This window comes from Vipera ursinii (assembly GCF_947247035.1).
Source record: "Vipera ursinii genome assembly, chromosome: 2".
NCBI classification, from domain to species: Eukaryota; Metazoa; Chordata; class Lepidosauria; order Squamata; family Viperidae; genus Vipera; species Vipera ursinii.
The window spans coordinates 175,460,112-175,477,608 of record NC_139513.1 but is presented as its reverse complement, the minus strand read 5'-3'; the positions used below and the strand labels follow the sequence as shown (position 1 = coordinate 175,477,608).

Sequence of the window (17,497 nt, the reverse complement as noted above, 5' to 3'; positions counted from 1 at the left end):
GCTATGAAGGAAGTGATTGTGATGCTCCTAATGAAGATGTTCCTTTGGATTCTTAGGTTGGCTGATTGAAGTTAGATAATACAACTTTCCTCCTCACTTCATATACATATTTGTGAGCCATTGGAGTTAGTTTATTTAATTATTTATTCATCATATTTATAACTGCCCTTCTTGCAAATGTAATCCTGCAGTGTACAATAAAATAGTTAAAGACAAGTATAAATGACCATTAAGCAATACTAAACATTAATGTAAATAAGACCACAGGAGAGTGATCCAACAATCCTGTACACAATCTAACCATCTTGTGGGCCCTCTGTTTCCATGGGGTTCCTAAGGCTTCTGGAAAATCTATGTTTTAAGAGACTTTTAGAAAGCTAATAGAGTCTTGTCATAATACGTTTGGTTATTTTGAAAGAGCTTCTTAGATTTTTGGTTGGTGGCAATTCTAATTTTCGTGACAGAATCTTGAAAGCTCTATATTAGCTCTCATAATAACATTCAGTTTAGCAAACTTGTATGCTATTGGTCCTGAAACATTTGTAGTTTAAAACTGAAAGTCAGTTTATCAACTGTTTTTTGTGTAGGGCTGTTTTAAACAGTTCAGGACTATTCCATTTTTGTCTAAAGTCAACCACACAAGAACCAATATTAGAAGCTGAGACCATATCTGGGGCTGTCAAAAATGTTTATTCTTTGATGTCAAAATCCACCCCTCCAGACTTAGAGAAAAAGTACTTGAAAAATGGAAGGTTGATATTCATTTCTCTCCATACCTGCTTTTTTCAAAATTTTAAAAAATGTTTTTTAAAAAAATCTGGATACTGTAAAAATTGTTCCCAGAATGAGACTATATCCAACCCGGAAGAAACTTACTGATTTCTAGCTAAGATCAAGTGAGCATGAATTGTCAAAACATAATACAATCCATCGTGCAGTTGTGCCTTTGTCCGTACCCAGAGAGGGTAAAGTGATCCTCCTTGCCTTTCAGCGCTCCCCTGTCCAGAACAGTAACTCTGCCGCTAAACCAGGACAAGTACAGCAGCTCCAGGTCCACGGAGTCCAGCAAGTGCCTGTTGCACAAGAGGTGCTGTATTTTTGCTTGCATCAGACTTGTGGTCCTCCCCAATTTCAGTCATTGCTTTTTGGATGACAAGAATTGAAGCCTAATAAGGTGTACCCTGGATTCTTAAATTGTTATTGCTAACAATTTCCAAGCATCCTTGGAAATCTTCAGCCCACCATTCAGTTGGTATTTCAGTGCATGTAACTCAGAACTTAATAACACTTTCCTTTCAACAACTCCCAGTTTTGTGCAAGTCCTAAAACAAGCATGTAAGCATCTATTGTGGGCCATTCCTGTTTCATGTCCACTTCTCCCAATGGCAGATTGTATGTGTTTTATATGTGTTTCACAGCTAATAAAAATGTTTTTGTGAAACATTTTGTTGTTTTGCTTGTTGAACCATAATATCCTATTACTCTGTATTTTTTAGAACCAAAGTCGTCCCATGTGAGGGGTGGGGGAACAACTTTGTTATTTAAAATTAATTGCATTCTGTTGAATGTATAATGCATGCCCAAACAAAAGCAACATGTTTAAAGGCATTTTTCTGAAAAATAATAATTTTGTAAGTTCTTTTTTTAAAAAAATTGCAGATTTTTCTTCTTCATTGTAATGTGTTCTTGTGTAAGTATTCAAAAATAAAGTCCTGCAGAATTCCATAGACCATTCTTCCACAGCACCACAAACCGGAATACAATTTTTATTACACTGCTTTTTGTAGTTCCAGATCAAAAAGAAATGGCACCTCTGATTTAGGAGTTTTGTTTTTGCCAACAATCTGCCACTTACTGTGGATCTAGTTTTCCATAGGGATCAAACGCTGAATTGCTTTACAGTCAGGTTACAGTCATGTAATAGGTAGTCATCTAATAATGTTTCAAAAATTCCTCTGCAGAATCTAGGTGACAAATACTAGCCAGAGGAACTTGCACAATTTTCTCACGATAAAAGAATTAATTTTCTCTCCTTTAATGAAAGTTAAAATATTTTCCTATAGTTGGGCCAAGCATTCTACAATGGGATGTATCATTACCCTTTCTTCTGGAGGCAGAGCTACCGTAATAGATTCCAATATGCTTCCCACGAGAGGAGATAATTCCAGTCTTGGTTCTGACTCTGCCTTCTTCTGGATAGAATGCACGTCTGCCAACTGCCACTAGCCATCTATGCAACTCAAGTTCCATTAGTAACCAGACTTTCCTCGCTTCTCTTTTAGTTCCTTGTCTTATACTATATTTACTTAGAAATTGGAATGAGAAGACCAACAATCACTAAAATCATACACTTGCTGCCTGTGGGCATGTAGAGAACTGCTTTGTTGGCTGGAACTGAACAAGAGGGCTGGCTCTCACTGCATCAACCTCTGAGCTGCCCACCGCAATTGCTGTCGCTTGTAGCTTCAGGAGGTCTTGTCAGCTCTTTCCAGGAGCATCAGATAGCCTGGGGCATGCAAAAGGAAGGAAGTGAATGATACTGACTACCCAATTCCTCTCTGTTCTTCACAGAAGGAACAATGATGCTTTAATGGTTCATTTGCTCAACTGCCAAATAATACTTTTTGAATACTGAAGATTCCTGATAATGATTTGATAATAATCAAGTGGTCACTAATTAAGCTGTGGTCTTGCCATCTCTGACCTTTCTTCTCCTGGGGTTAAGATGAGAACCCCATATTGGGGTTGGTCCAGAAAAGGGGAAGGAAGAGGGGGGACCCAAAGGCACTTTTTCCAAAAGGCAAGTGGACTTCCTTGGTTTTGTCTTTGAAAGCATTTCACTTCTCATCCAAGAAGCTTCTTCAGTTCCGAATGAATGATGTGGAATGGAAGGATTTATATTCTTTGCAGTTATCTTTAAAGAATAACTGCAGAGAATATAAATCCTTCCATTCTCCACCAGTCAGTTAGAACTGAAGAAGCTTCTTGGATGAGAAGTGAAATGTTTTCAAAGGAAAAAACCAAGAAAGTCCACTTGCCTTTTGGAAAAAGCACCTTTGACACAACGATGACCTGGAGGCTTGAGAAGATCCATAGACAAAGAGGGGTGATGCAGTAGCAATTCTCCATCTCCCATCCTCCTTTTTATCTTTATATTTCTACACCCTCCCACTGCAAGTGTAAAGCGTAGATTGAATCCACAGATACGCTATCAAGCAACAGAGAAGCCACCAGATTTCCCATCCGTGGGACATACAAATCAGATACCACTCCCAACATAAGTCAAACAGGGAGAAGTTGGAGTTGTCCCTAGATCAGGAAGTGTACCAATATTCAAGCTTTCCAGACATCAGAATTTCCAGAACTATTCAAAAAGTCTGCAAGATCTGAGGCCTGAAATAATCAGATCTGTGTTCCTAAGAATCACCCACTGTAAGCATCCCCTCCTCACGTTGCCCTTTCCTTGAGACCTTTAACAAAATCCTTGAGGCACAGTTGGAGGAGAGGGGGAACCATTGGCATCTAAGTTCTACACCTTCTGAACAAGCAGCCCTAAGCCTTCTCGAGATGCTTTTTACTCGATATTCCCATGGCAGCTCTTTATTCTCAAGAGCCAGAATTAAGAAAGGTAAAACACGTCCTGAACACTTGGAGAATAGAAGAACAGAGTTTCTGTGGTGCAGTTCACAAAAAGCCCTTAGCCATAAGGGTCTCCTTTGCCACAACCATCTTCTCTAGACCCTCAATCTTAGCTCATCCCCCCCCAAAGAAAATAAGGAGCTTAGAGTATGAACAAGCTGGCCATTCATGTTGGATGTTAGCTCTATTCTTCATATATATATGGCATTTCTTCAGTATCCCCAATAGCCCAAACAACCCCAGTTAGAGTGAGTAATTCTCACAAGTAATGAATCTCGGAAGCCCTATTTAATGGCAAGGACATACATATGCCCCCTCAGCAAGTCTAGTTCATTACAGATGCCAGTCCAGTTCACTACAAACCTCAGCCTAGTAATCCAGGGATGGATGGAAGAGGAAGCCCAAAGCAACATAAATTTCCTGAGGGCTATGCACAATACACCTAGCTCTGAGCATGCTCCAGGCTTTCTTAAAAATCCCGGAAGCTCTTAACAGATATTATGACACTAAAGTCAACTTCAGGAAAAAAGGGATCTAGCAATAAAGGGAAAACAGATAGCCAAACTCTTATGCTAGGTCAAGAAAAATATAACATATACTCATGCAAAATACATCCAGGTAATCCACAACACAACAGCAGACTAACTCAGCCATGAAGACTTGAACATTAGTCTCAAAACCAAGATGTTTGAAGAAATAGTTTCAATCTTTGTGGGACCTCCTAGCAAATCTAGTGATTTAAAAGATGGAACAGTTTAACTCACACTTTCCAAACTAGGTAGTAGGGGCAACAAAATCTCTTTATCAACTCTTGGTCCAAAGACTTACTCTATGTCTTCCACCAATATCTGCTAATGCCTGGGCTCCTGAAACTGATGCGAAGCTTCTAATTGCCTAGGCTGTCTTACTATTCAAACTTAGTCAGTCTCTCAACGTCCCGATCACGGATCCTGCTGGCCTTACCAACTTGCTAACCTATAGAAAATTTAATTTCCCAGATCCCAGCTGAAGGTCATCCAGGTCATTGTTATCTCAAAGGTGCTTTTTCAAAAGGCAACTGGATTGTTTTCTGAGGAGGAAGAAGAAGAAAATGGTTTGTTTCTAGTCACAACCAATAAAGATTCTTGGATGAGAAGTGAAATATCATCGTCTTCTTTCTCAAAAAAACAATACAGTTGTCTTTTGAAAAAGCACCTTTGAGACGGATCCCAGCTGCTTACAACTATAGACCTGGAGACTGAATGGGGTTAACTTGCCATCCTGGGATTTAATAACACAACCATTAAAGGTAATCCTTGACTTACAGTTACAATTGGAACCAGAATGTCTGTTTCTAAGTGAGTCACATCTGATTTTATGATCTTTATTGCTACATTTCTTGTTAAGTGAATCACTGTGAATGTTAAGTGAACCATGCAGTCATTAAGTGAATCCAACTTCTTTATTGACTTTGCTAATTGGAAGCCCTGTAGAAAGTCGCAAGTGGCCCTGGGATACTGCAATCATTGTAAATATGGGTTGCCAAGCACCCAAATTTTGATCATGTGACTGCAAGGATACTGGGATGGTTGTAAGTGCAAAGACTGATCATAAGTTACTTACTTCAAATGGTTGTTAAATAAATGGTTGTAAGTCAAGGACTACCAGTAATTCCAAAGAGGTTGTGCATCTTATATATGTGCTCCCATTTTCTGAAGGCAGCCTAAGGAAGGGAATGTCATCAACATCAGCCTCTACCTTTCAAAGTCCTCATCTTTTTACCAAAAGATTTCAGAGATGGACTATAATCAAGCTATCTCCACAGACTGGTGTCACCACACTCCTTAGTCCTAACACCAGTGATGAAGATGTCCATCTTCAGATCAAGTTTCTGAAGGAAAGACTCAGTGACAATACTATTCATGATCTACCAGAATCTGTCGTGGAACGTCCTGCTAGTTTTTCCAGCCCTAATAAGAACATTATTCAAGCCCATGCACAAAGTAACCATTAAACACTTAACATGGGGAGGACATTCATAATTGCCTTAGAAATTGGTTCAAGAATGAGTACTTGTATCATCCATCCCTCAGTGCCTAGGCCCAACCTTTATTCTCAAGATCATTTTTGACTTCCACTGGGACTTCCTTCTGCCCTAGCTACAAAACCCAACTAGAGGAATTTTGACACAAAGTGGACATCAAGTGGAGTTATCAAGATCTAGCTGAGAAGGAGTTCAGAGTTTCTGACAGTTTCCTAGTAATATTCCATCTTGACTGCAGGTTTGCACCAAACAGGCATAAGAGATTCAGAATAATCCTGCCCCACATGGAAGAACAATTCATTCCACTAGAAAAGCAATAATTTTATCCACTTTTAACAGACATCTATAGGATTGCTACATGATCTTCTGTCATTTAACTCTTCTGTGCAGAAAATTGTTCTTAGCAAAAATTAGAGGCCTTCCAGATATAAATCCACCTTAAGGATGTTTATTCCCACTGTAGAATGACCTGGTTTTACTGTAGAAAAATGGTTCATTTGGAGTTTTCATGAAGGTCCTTTTTCTACACTGGAAGCAAGGTATTGAACCCACCCAGACATTCACATGCAGAGGAACTGGCAATCAAATTACCAGGGCCCCAATACTTTTGAGCAATTTCTCAGATATATCTTTACCTTACTCTAACTTTTAAAAATGTGCTTCTTTTGAGCTTTCTTCTGGATTGTTACTTTAGTACTAGGAGTGGAATTAGGTTCTCCAAAAGGAAGCACGTTAGAATCTAACTCTGCTTCCTGAACAAGTGAGAGGGACTGTTGTAGAATGCCCTATCACTAGTTTAGAAAAAAGGATATTCATGGAAAATCTAATGAATCATTCTAGGTCTTAGTAGCTGCTAGTGTGTGTGTGTGTGTGTGTGTGTGTGCGCGCGCGCGCGCGCGTGTGTATATGTGCACGCATACTAAAGTCAGTTTTTGATTCCTGGTGACTGCCTGGGCTAGTCCCTGCAGTTTTCTTGGCAAAGTTTTTGAGAATTGATTTACCCTTTCCACCATCCTAGGAATGAGAGAGCCGGACTGACCCAAAGTCACCCAGCTGGCTTCATGTCTAAGCAGGAGTAGAACTAATGGTCTCCCAGTTTCTAGCCAGATGCTCAAGCCACTAGACCAGACTAGATCCCAAAGTACACTAATAGACTCTGGTGTATTTCATTCCACAGAGATCTGTTGTGCAGACAACTCCCAAAGCAGGTACAGTGCAACAACTGGCAGTTCAAGGGCTCCAGCAGGTTCATGTTACCCAAGAGGTAAGTGTTTGTCTTCTGCTCTTGGGTTGGCCTGCATTTTTATTTTTGTAACCTGTAGCCACACAGGCTTTCTGCCCACAGAGCTACATAACTAACATCAGAGATGTTAAAGCCCTGTCTTTAATCCTCCTGCAAAAATACTCCCATTTGTTTCATTCAAGTGATCCTAATATTACCGATCCAGGATCAGTCTGTCCTGTCCTCCCTCTTTCTCTTGGGGATGTGGTTTGTAGCCATCCAGAGATTCCTGCCACTGACCACTCTACTTGCCCAAATAGCGAAGACCTTGAGCTGTGCCAGTTTCTTGGCCTGAAGGTCCCTTTTGCTTTATAGAGTATAGGATAGCCAGAGTACTGGGACCCTCTGTTCTCAGTCTCAACCTTTACATTCTTGTTCCTTTTTCCTTTAGCTCTGATTGCTTTAGTCTTTCTGTTTATTATCTAGAATGCAGACAGTGGTCCTTCTAAGAGCAGTCAGCAGGAGCAGCAGCAGGAGCAACAAGGAGTACAGCAAAGCCTCTCCCTAGAATGCAGCAGCAGCAGCAGCAGCAGCAACAGCAGCAGCAGTGCACCCCAGCTGACCAGCTGCTGTTTACCTGGCCCGGAGCACAGGCTCCACTACATGCACTCACTAGATTCTGCCTCGGAGCAGTGGGTGGAGCTGGTCCGCATGCTTCCTCAGCCACTCCTCTTGCCACAACAGAAGGTGGTGATAGAGCAGCTACCATTCCTCTCCTCTCATCACTCCAGCCCTGACCAGAGAGTCAAGATTCAGAGAGTCCCTCAGGTGCTAGTGTTTGGAACAGCAGCTACAGCACTTAAAGTAGGTCCAGCAAAGGGCAATAACTGAGATCCAAGAATAGCAAGCCCTGTGCGCATCACTTTTGAAGCCACAGAAAACAGAGCAAACTAGCATCATTCCCTTCTCTGTGCCTCCAAAGGACTCTCATCTTAATCGTTGGTGATGGTCAAATGGCGATTTTCCCTTCCCCATACCCTGCCAGAGGAGTTGAAATTCTTGGACCTCTTTAGGCTTAGAGTTGATTTTGTTTTACCTAAATAAATATAGGGATAAATATAGGAATCTTAAGGGATGTGTGTGAAAGAATTGTTAGAAATATGATGGCATAGGGAAAAGGAAGAAAGCCCTAAGGATTTTCCTAATTTATCTATTTCCGGCTTTCACATCTTTATATGAAACCACCATTAAGCCACCATTATCCATGGTGGCACAGTGGTTGGAATGCAGTATTGCAGGCTGAATCTGCCCACTGCCAGCAGTTCGATTCTCACCAGCTCAAGGTTGACTCAGCCTTGCATCCTTCCGAGATCAGTAAACTGAGGAGCCAGATTGTTGGGGGCAATGTGCTGACTCTGCAAACCGCTTAGAGAGGGCTGTGAAGCACTATGGGGTGGTCTAGAAGTCTAAGTGTTATTGCTATTCATGGGAAATATATACCCTATCGTTAAACAAATTTCATTTTGGTGGACTTTGGTGGGAGTTAAAATATAGGTTTTAATAGCTAGTTAGGATTTTAGTCTGGGTTTGTGAACAAGGTTCAGTCTAAGAAAGTGGAATACTGAAATACTAAACATAAAAAATATTTTCTTGTAAATAAAAAAACACTGATCATCTTTGTAAAAGGTCATTTTGCACATCATGAGGGGGAAACCTAGTACAACAAACAACTGCAGTCAACTATAGTTCTGAATAATTGTATGGTGTATTGTTATTGTAATATTATACTTCCAAGAACTTAGAGTGCTTGCACTTTTTACTATAGCTCTGTGCTTTGACATGTGGGAAAATTTGCTTTGCTTTGCATTCCTTTCTTAATTATTGTATTGCTGAGCTTATTTTGTCTAATCAGAGGACCTGCAGTGTCTTTCACTTACACAAAGAATTCTTATTCCCTAGAAATTCTGGGGTGAGGGTTAGCCTTTGATCAGAGAATCCATGATAATGGAATGTCAGGTGCAGGATAAAGGCAATGCACATGTGTGGAAGAAAAAGGGATTCTGCTGGCCCAGTCTTACTTTAGAGAAGTATATTTGGAGGAGAGAAAAGGGAAAGGGACAGTAAACACGGCCTTACTTCTTAATCTCAGTTCGCTTTTCCTTTCCTTCCCTCTGCTTATGTGCTCAGGTCCAGCAGCTTCAGCAGGTCCCTGTGCAGCATGTCTATCCTAATCAGGTTCAGTATGTGGAAGGAGGAGATGCCAGCTACACAGCAAGTACCATGTGAGTATAAAGAAGTCAGGCTTATCCTGTCTATGCTATCCTGAAGCCTTAATAATTTTTTTTATTAAAGAGTTTTACAAAAACAAGATTTTACAATATATCCCCAAATCCCCCCCACCCCAAACCTGCCCACTTCCCCCCCCCCACATCCCAGAGCTAAATACAGGATTATAGTTACAATAATCATATTCTAAATAAAAATTATGCATAATATACAATTAACCAAATTCACAATGTGCTTTAACTCCCCTTTAACATAACTACATACAAAGTACCAATAACAATATCCCTCTAAAATCTACTCATAAGCTAAATGGAACTTTTTAGTCCCATATTTATTCTGAATATAATCTATCCATCTCCTCCAAACTGAAATATATCTTTCCTGTGAATGATCTTTCAAGTAAGCAGAAATCTTAGACATTTCTGCAAGATTCGAAACTTTAAACACCCATTCTTCTATAGTAGGCAAATTATCCTTCTTCCAATATTGTCCCACCAGTAACCGTGCTGCTGTTATCATATTCAACATCAAATTAATTTCTTTAACATCACAATCTACAACAATACCCAATAAAAACAGTTGCGGAGAAAACTTTATCTTTCTCTTAAAAATCTTTTGAATGTTCCACTAAATTTTAATCCAAAAAGCTTTTATATTTCTACAAGTCCACCACATATGAAAATAGGTGGCTTCTAAACTACCACATCTCCAACATTTAGACTCCAACATTTAAGCCTTAATAATTTAATTGGTCACATTCAGGCCGCCAAAGCAACTTCTCCAAAAAAGGGCGTGCTATAGTTTTTCACACAACAGCCAAATGTTTCCATGTTGTGTCTAAACCAACAGATTCTATGTTATTTCTAAACCCTAGAGATAACCACTATTCCAACAAAAGCTAGAACTGAAAATATTTTAAGAAAGACTCTGATGCTACCTCAAACACCAGTTGATTTATTGTGCCCTAGTTGTATCTGATAGGTTGGATTAGGATGGGGTAGGAGTGCCTTTTACGTGCCAGAGAAAACCTGGCAGGATGCCTGGTATACAATTATTGATATTTTTACAGAAACCTTTAAAAAAATTAATCTCTTGCCAGCAATGTTCCTGCTTCTTGAACTTTCCTCCTTTGTGTCTGTCATACAATTTTGGATATATGTAGTTGAAGTTTTCTCGGCTAGGTTGCCGTTTTTCCCCTAATGTGTGTATGTGCTTATTTGACTGTATTTCTTCCATTTCAGACGCTCCAACACTTACCCTTACACAGAAACCCCTCTCTATACTCAAAACACAGGCGCAAATTACTATGAATCCCAAAATACCCCAACGCAGGTCTCCAGTCCGGCAACCTCACAAACAGTGGCCAGCAGTGGCTCGGTACCTATGTATGTTTCTGGAGGACAAATCATAGCCAGTCCAAATGGAAGCAGCAGTACAGCAGCAGGAGGAGGAGCATCAGCAGGAGGAGGGGGAGGAGCAGGAGGAGGAGGAGGAGGAGCACCAGCAGCAGCAGGAAATGGTGCTGGTAGTGGCAGCACTGCTGGAGGAGGTGGAGGAGGAGGAGGAGGAGGAACTGGTGGCAGCAGCAGCGCAGGGACCTATGTGATTCAAGGAGGTTACATGCTGGGAAGTTCAAGCCAGTCCTATTCACACACCACCCGTGCCTCTCCTGCAACAGTAAGTTTTCCACTAAGATATTTGCTTGTTGATTCACAGGAATTAGAAGTTACTTTTCTTGCTGTCAGTGCAACTAATCTTATTAATACAGTGATTTTTTATTTTTTATTTTTCATTCCATTTATATCCCGCCCTTCTCCGAAGACTCAGGGCGGCTTTACAAACTTAGCAGTAGCCTTCATTCTATGTATATGCCTGCTTATTAGGGCTTTCACACAAACCCCAAGCGGCATTATTACAAAGTCAGCTTAATTGCCCCCAACAACCTGGGTCCTCATTTTACCTACCTCGGAAGGATGGAAGGCTGAGTCAACCTTGAGCCTGTATTTTGCAAAAGCAATATTTTGTTGGCAGACTACTCTAAAAGACAGCTTAGTAGTGTACCTGTTGCCCATTACTAGTCTCTCTGAGAAAGATTCAACTGTAAGAGAGTTGGGCTATTGTTAAGTTACACCCTCAACTCCCGAAAATAATACCTGGGATAAGCTATCTGGAGTCATTCAAGTGAGATGAGTGGCTATACAAATTGAATAAATAAATGAACAGACAAATGTATGGATAGCACATTATGCTAACAGTATATATTCTGAATATACTTCAAGAGTTTACCTACAATATCTCACTAACTTGAGATTTTGGTAGCATAATTTTTTTTAAAAAATTTTTTTCCTCAAAACCAAGATGATTTTTTAATTCTTCAAAGTTAATTTTCCCACAAAACCCCAGTAAATGGTCTGAAACCAGAGTTTCTAGTTGTTTTAAACCCTCCGGCAATTTCTCAGAAGTTTTCTTCTGGTAAAGAAGATTCTGTTATTCTCAGTGACTTTTTTGAATTTTACTTTGGAGGTAATGGAAGGTACCTATTGCTGTTGGTAGTTTTCCTGCTGCACAGTTCTGTGGTCATCTTGGCTGATTACACTTTGCAATTTGGAAACGTCTAGGGGGAGTTCACTCATGGGGTCTCCCTTTGTGAGACTTGACTTTACAACAACCAAAGTTACAACAGCCAAAGATTCTGAATCTGTTTTTATTCTCCCAGTGGATTCTTGGTGGAGACAAGACAATGCAGTAAGAATAAGGGTAACATTTTTGTGCCTGCTGATTGTAGCTCAGATTTCATGCATTTTTCTTTCAGGCCACAAATTAATTAATTAGAATTAATTGTTAGAATTAGTTTTTGCCTAATTTTCAGTACATCTTGCATAAGAATTGAAAAATATCTCAAAAGGCACTTTTTTTCTTTTCTTTTTTCTTTCTTTACAAAAGGCAACTGGACTTCCTTGTTTTTTTCCTTTGAAAACGTTTCACTTTTCATGCAAGAAGCTTCTTCAGTTCTAACTAACTAGTGGGAAATGGGAGGATTCATATAGCACTCTAGTGCTAACGACTAGATGACTTTAAAGAATATAAATATAAAACCTTCCTTTCTCCACCAGTTAGAACTGAAGAAGCTTCTTGGATGAGAAGCAAAACACTTTCAAAGGGAAAAAGACCCAAGAAAGCCTTTTGGGGAGGGAGGGGGGGGGAAAGCACCTTTGGGACAACAATGACCTGGATGACTGAATCTCCACAGAATTGAAAAGTATAAAAAATGCGTAGTCTCTTCTCTGCTTGCCTCTCTTTAAAGAACCATTATAATCCATAAATCTCTTCACATTGATTTCTCAAATGCCATCGATTAAATACTCCAATGTGCATGGAAAGAAAATACCTAAACCTACCAACATGGATAGAAAGCAAAACATACTAAAACGTCGTCAAAAAAGGAGCAAGGAACAGTTAAGGGTAGTACGGGCAGACAAAATGCAGAGCTCTTTTGATGAAAATGAAACGTTTGTTTTGGAAGGGGGCGATGGCCAATGAAAATAAAAGTAATAAAAATTTCAGCTGAAACTGAAGGAATATTGAGAAGGTTATTTGGGATTAGTCAGAACTGGCAAGGTTGGTGGAGTTCAGGGTGTAGGCGTGCAGGGCAGCCGAAAGGGGAGAAATAGAGGGATTGAGATAGGCAGTAGAGGGAGTTGAAGCAGGGAGCAAACTTGAAGGACCTGTGAATTGCACTTCTGTTGCTTTGTAGGTCCAGTGGCTGTTGGATAACTATGAGACTGCTGAGGGTGTGAGCCTTCCTCGCAGTACCTTGTACTGCCATTACCTCCTGCATTGTCAGGAGCAGAAACTGGAGCCAGTCAACGCAGCATCTTTTGGAAAGCTGATCCGCTCAGTATTTATGGGACTCCGAACTCGCCGACTTGGAACCAGGTAAAAAGGTGGAAGGCTGTGTAAGTGATGTGAAAAGGTTTTGTGAACCAGCATGATTTCCTCCATATAAGGAAAAAACCCAGCACAAGTGTTAAATTTGTGTTTCTGTTTTTAGACTGACAACTATTAAGAGGACACGTATTGAAGCAAGTATTTGTTTTGGGAGGAACTGGATTAGCTATAAAACATGGATTTTATGTAATTATGGGGAATAATATTAGCTAGCGTCACAAAACATGATTAATCAGTTAAACTTAGCAGCTGCATTCATACAGTACAACCTAATTGGTTTAACTTTGAATTCCTTATTACTGTATACCTTAGCTTTGCATATGACCCACTGTTATTTGATCAATTTACAGTATAGTACTTGATGCTAGGCCAGAAATAGTTTAGTTCAATAAATACGGTAGTTAAATATTCTGTGAACAGAATTGGTGTTTCCTCAGGCCCCCAAGGCTGAAGAGATGCAGGTTCAAATCTCATTCCAGTCTTGAACTCAATAGACAGTATGACATGAATAATAATAACAGCACATTTGATATTTTGGAATATTTACAATACTTCATAAACTTTTATTGAATCAGTGGTCCCCAATTTTTAGCAGTCTTGAAATTTTGTGAAAAAGTTAAAGGTACTGTCAAAGAATGGCTACCTTATATTTTTCCATAATAGTCACAATATACCACTTTCACAGAGGGGTAAGCTAATAAGGCCAGAAAATTTTTTATTTGTCCAAGATCTTGTATCCAAGATAGATGATTAATTTGAACTTCACTCCTTGCAAACTCCTTAGAATGCTAGTTTTTATTCTGTATTCTTTTCATGGGGATCATCCTAGTCTTTCGCTCCAGTTTTTCTCTCTTCTAACAACATAAACATATAAATGAGAGGGACTTTTTTCCCATCTAAGTAAGTTACCTTGCAAGCTTCCCCAGTTCATAATATTGTTCTAACCTGCTGCTTCCCTTCCCCAAACTGTCTAGAATGTGTTCGTGTTGTCTTTTCCATTCTACCAAGTTTACATGGCAGGAGGGACGTTTCCTCAAAGTGCATGGTTTCTTATGGTTTAAGCAATTTATGTACAGGTTTCTATTTTCATTTTTCTTTCAGAGGGAATTCTAAATACCACTATTATGGGTTGCGCATCAAAGCCAATTCCCCATTGCTGCGGCTCATGGAGGACCAGCAACATCTGGCCATGAGGCAACAGCCTTTTTCTCAGAAGCAACGGTAGGAGATTGTGCAGGAGTTCGGTGACAGAGGATATGTTCATTGGTTGTAAAGATTCTTACCTAAATTTGCCTACCGCCCTAGAAATCTAATACATGGCCAATTAGATCAGTGGTATTAGGTGGTTTTCCAGATTTCTGTTGGAACTTTAAGTTTTTCTGCTGTCTGGTTTTGTAGTAACCCCCATGATTTGTCTTTGGAAGTTCCTGATTAGTACTTTTCCCTACCTTTGTGTTTAAATTTTGTGCAATCTCAGAAGAACTTACTTTCTATCTACATCCAATTTTGGATATAGTTTTGGTAGGGCACCACTGCATATCTGTCCTGATATCATGCATACCGCATCCCTTTCCTTACTATTACTGTGCTCCAAAATGCCTTAACTCTGAGTTACTTTGTCTTTTAGGCTCAAACCTATTCAGAAAATGGAGGGTATGACCAATGGAGTAGCTGTGGGGCAGCAACAGGCCTCAGGGCTATCTGATATCAGTGCCCAAGTGCAACAGTACCAGCAGTTCTTAGGTAAGAATGAGACTTGATCCATTGAGATCTCTTGAGTAGGACGCAGAAGAGATAATGCACCATCCTTTATATGGCTGTCTTTGCAGTATTTCTGTGGTGGTAAAACAGTAGGTCAGAGTTCCAGTTTTCTACCTCTTTCAAGAAAATAAGAACCTAGCGCAAATAAAACCCAAATTTTCACTTCTAATTTGGACAAATGAGAGAAAAGCGTGGCTGTTCATTAGGATTTAGTTGATCTTGTTAGACTGACTTTTCCTTCATCTTTGCAGATGCTTCTCGCAGCTTGCCTGACTTCACAGAGTTGGACTTACAAGGGAAGAATCTCCCTGAGGGTGTTGGGGCTGAAGATGTGAAGGCTTTCCAGCTGCTGTATCGAGAACATTGTGAGGTATGCCAAGGATCATATTGGAAAGCAAAATGATGCTCTAGAGCAGGAGTAGGTAACCCGAAATCCTTTAGATCAAGGCTTTTCAACCTTTTCACAGATTGTACCACTTTTAGGACATGACAATATTTGAGTACCACCAGTGCTTAGCAAGGTATCAGAAACTTGATGACTAAAAAAAAGCGGGGGGGATTTTGGGATTTACTGATTAGATTCATTAGTTGTTACAGAAATGACTAGTTTATAATATTATGGAAAAGTAAAAAGTCCAGGTTCAATGTTAATGCTTCCTTCTACTGCAACAGAGGAAGTCTGTTCTTTTTCTCTTCTCCCCCTCACTTCCCCTCCTTTTTCCTCCCCACTGTGTCCTACAATTTGCTTTTGTATTTTTGTATGTTATTCTATAATAAAATATTACAAACTATAGAAAAAAAGGAAAAAAGTACCAGTTTTAATTTCTTTGGTGGCTGTTCCTTTGCTGAATCACTTTCCCTTTGCACTGGCAAATGTGTGATGAATTTATCCATGTTTATTAATATACACCACTACCAGCTAGCTCAGGGGTCTTCAAACGTGGCACTTTTAAGACCTGTGACTTCAACTCCCATAATTCCTCAGCCATCATGGCTGGATGAGGAATTCTGGGAGTTGAAGTCCACAGGTCTTAAAGTTGCTAAGTATGTAGACCCCTGAGCTAGCTGGTCGGCCTTTCTTCCTCCCTCCCTTCTGAGCTCTTTCCACAGTGTACTAAGAATGCACTCCCCCCAATCCCTTCCCTGTACCCTTAAAGACACATGAATCAAGTGCAAAGCAAGAAAGGCTCTCAAAATAAAGAAACGCATAACCTGGGGGGGGGGGTTCTTTAAGCTGCCTCAGGCATGTCACGTGTCACAATGTTGCAATTTGAGACTGAAAGGCTCCATAATTGTGAAAAGCTTTAGCCTTAAATTAAGCTGTTTACCTTCAAAGAAAACTTTCTAAAAGCCATAGACTGACTCAAGATAAGGGGGTAAAACTAATTACATTTGTTTAAAGGGATTAAGCCTATGGAAGTCAACACTTTGGATTAATTGCTAGCCTAAAATACAGACTAAAATATTCCAATAACCAAAGGACACAAACCAAGCCTCTGAATTACAAAACGCTGTAAAAACTGTACAAAAATCCTTATGGTAACCCAATCAAGCTGCCAGCTAATCTAGAACTACATAAACCCACCTCCTTTCCGACATGCCGGCTTTTCATTTCATCAGCAATGATTCATTCTCCTGGCTGGAGAAAACAAACCAGGGGACCTTTTCTTCTCTGTCCCTGTTTTCTCCCTGCCTGCTGACCTCTCCTTCTCTTTCCCTGTTGTCTTTTTTTCCCCTTTCCTGCCCAAACTACCTCCTTTTATGGTCTCTCTTCTCCTCCCTCTCCCCTTTTTCTTCAGTTCATCTCCAGCTCCAAGCTGCTTTCGGAACTGCCAGTTAGCTGGAGCCAATCAGGTTCTGCCGAGCCCAGACAGTCCTGCAGCTGCAGCTGCCTCTCCCTCAGGCTTGGGTCGCTTTGGCTCATTCCCCTTCCCAGCTACACTTGGCTAGCAGTCGCGTACCACCTGCTACATGGCAAAGTACCACAGGTGGTACACGTACCACCGGTTGAAAAGCCCTGCTTTATATATTCTAACTGATCCTTTTTCCCAATCAATTTTGGAAGCTTTTTGGCTTAAATATGTTGAATAAACTTGGTTTAAAAGGGATTGTTGCTGCTGGAAAGATTTCCACAAGCCTAGTCTTGTAGGGACTAGTTCTTAGCCAGTGGTAGGCTGGAAAAGTAGTCTATTTGGGAAATAAAACGTCAGTGAGCAGGGAGGAGTCCCAATTTACTCAATGAGGTAAGGTGTGGGGCTCAGGGTTTAAGTTTCAGTTTAACTTTTCCATTGCAAGAAGTAAGGTATGCAGTGGATTATACAACTACTACTTCTCTGCAGGCTATTGTCGATGTGATGGTAAACCTGCAGTTCACACTGGTAGAAACACTCTGGAAGACCTTTTGGAGATATAATTTGAACCAGCCCAGTGAAACCACCCCTATAGTTATGTGAGTATTATTGCATAGTTGTCATTTCTTCCCAATGTGTGCGATGTGACCCACTCAATTTACAGCCATCCTTTTCCAGAAATGTTAACTGCCCCCTTTATCCCCCAAAAGACATCAGTGGATTCCATTATGAAAAGACTGCTGTCAGGGCAAATAAAACATTAACTTT

At 40.2% G+C, this 17,497-nt stretch overlaps 1 protein-coding gene across 1 annotated transcript in view; it reads left to right on the top strand.

Annotated features, from left to right (window-relative positions):
• RFX1 (regulatory factor X1) overlaps positions 1–17,497 on the top strand; it is a 60,855-nt gene that overhangs the window by 27,676 nt on the left and 15,682 nt on the right. Inside the window, exons 7-15 of the mRNA XM_083357138.1 lie at positions 992–1,087; positions 6,840–6,926; positions 9,072–9,166; positions 10,412–10,847; positions 12,925–13,106; positions 14,220–14,339; positions 14,746–14,861; positions 15,131–15,249; positions 17,219–17,328. Of these exons, the coding sequence (XP_083213264.1) occupies positions 992–1,087; positions 6,840–6,926; positions 9,072–9,166; positions 10,412–10,847; positions 12,925–13,106; positions 14,220–14,339; positions 14,746–14,861; positions 15,131–15,249; positions 17,219–17,328 (1,361 nt within the window). The remainder of the gene's footprint in view (positions 1–991; positions 1,088–6,839; positions 6,927–9,071; positions 9,167–10,411; positions 10,848–12,924; positions 13,107–14,219; positions 14,340–14,745; positions 14,862–15,130; positions 15,250–17,218; positions 17,329–17,497) is intronic.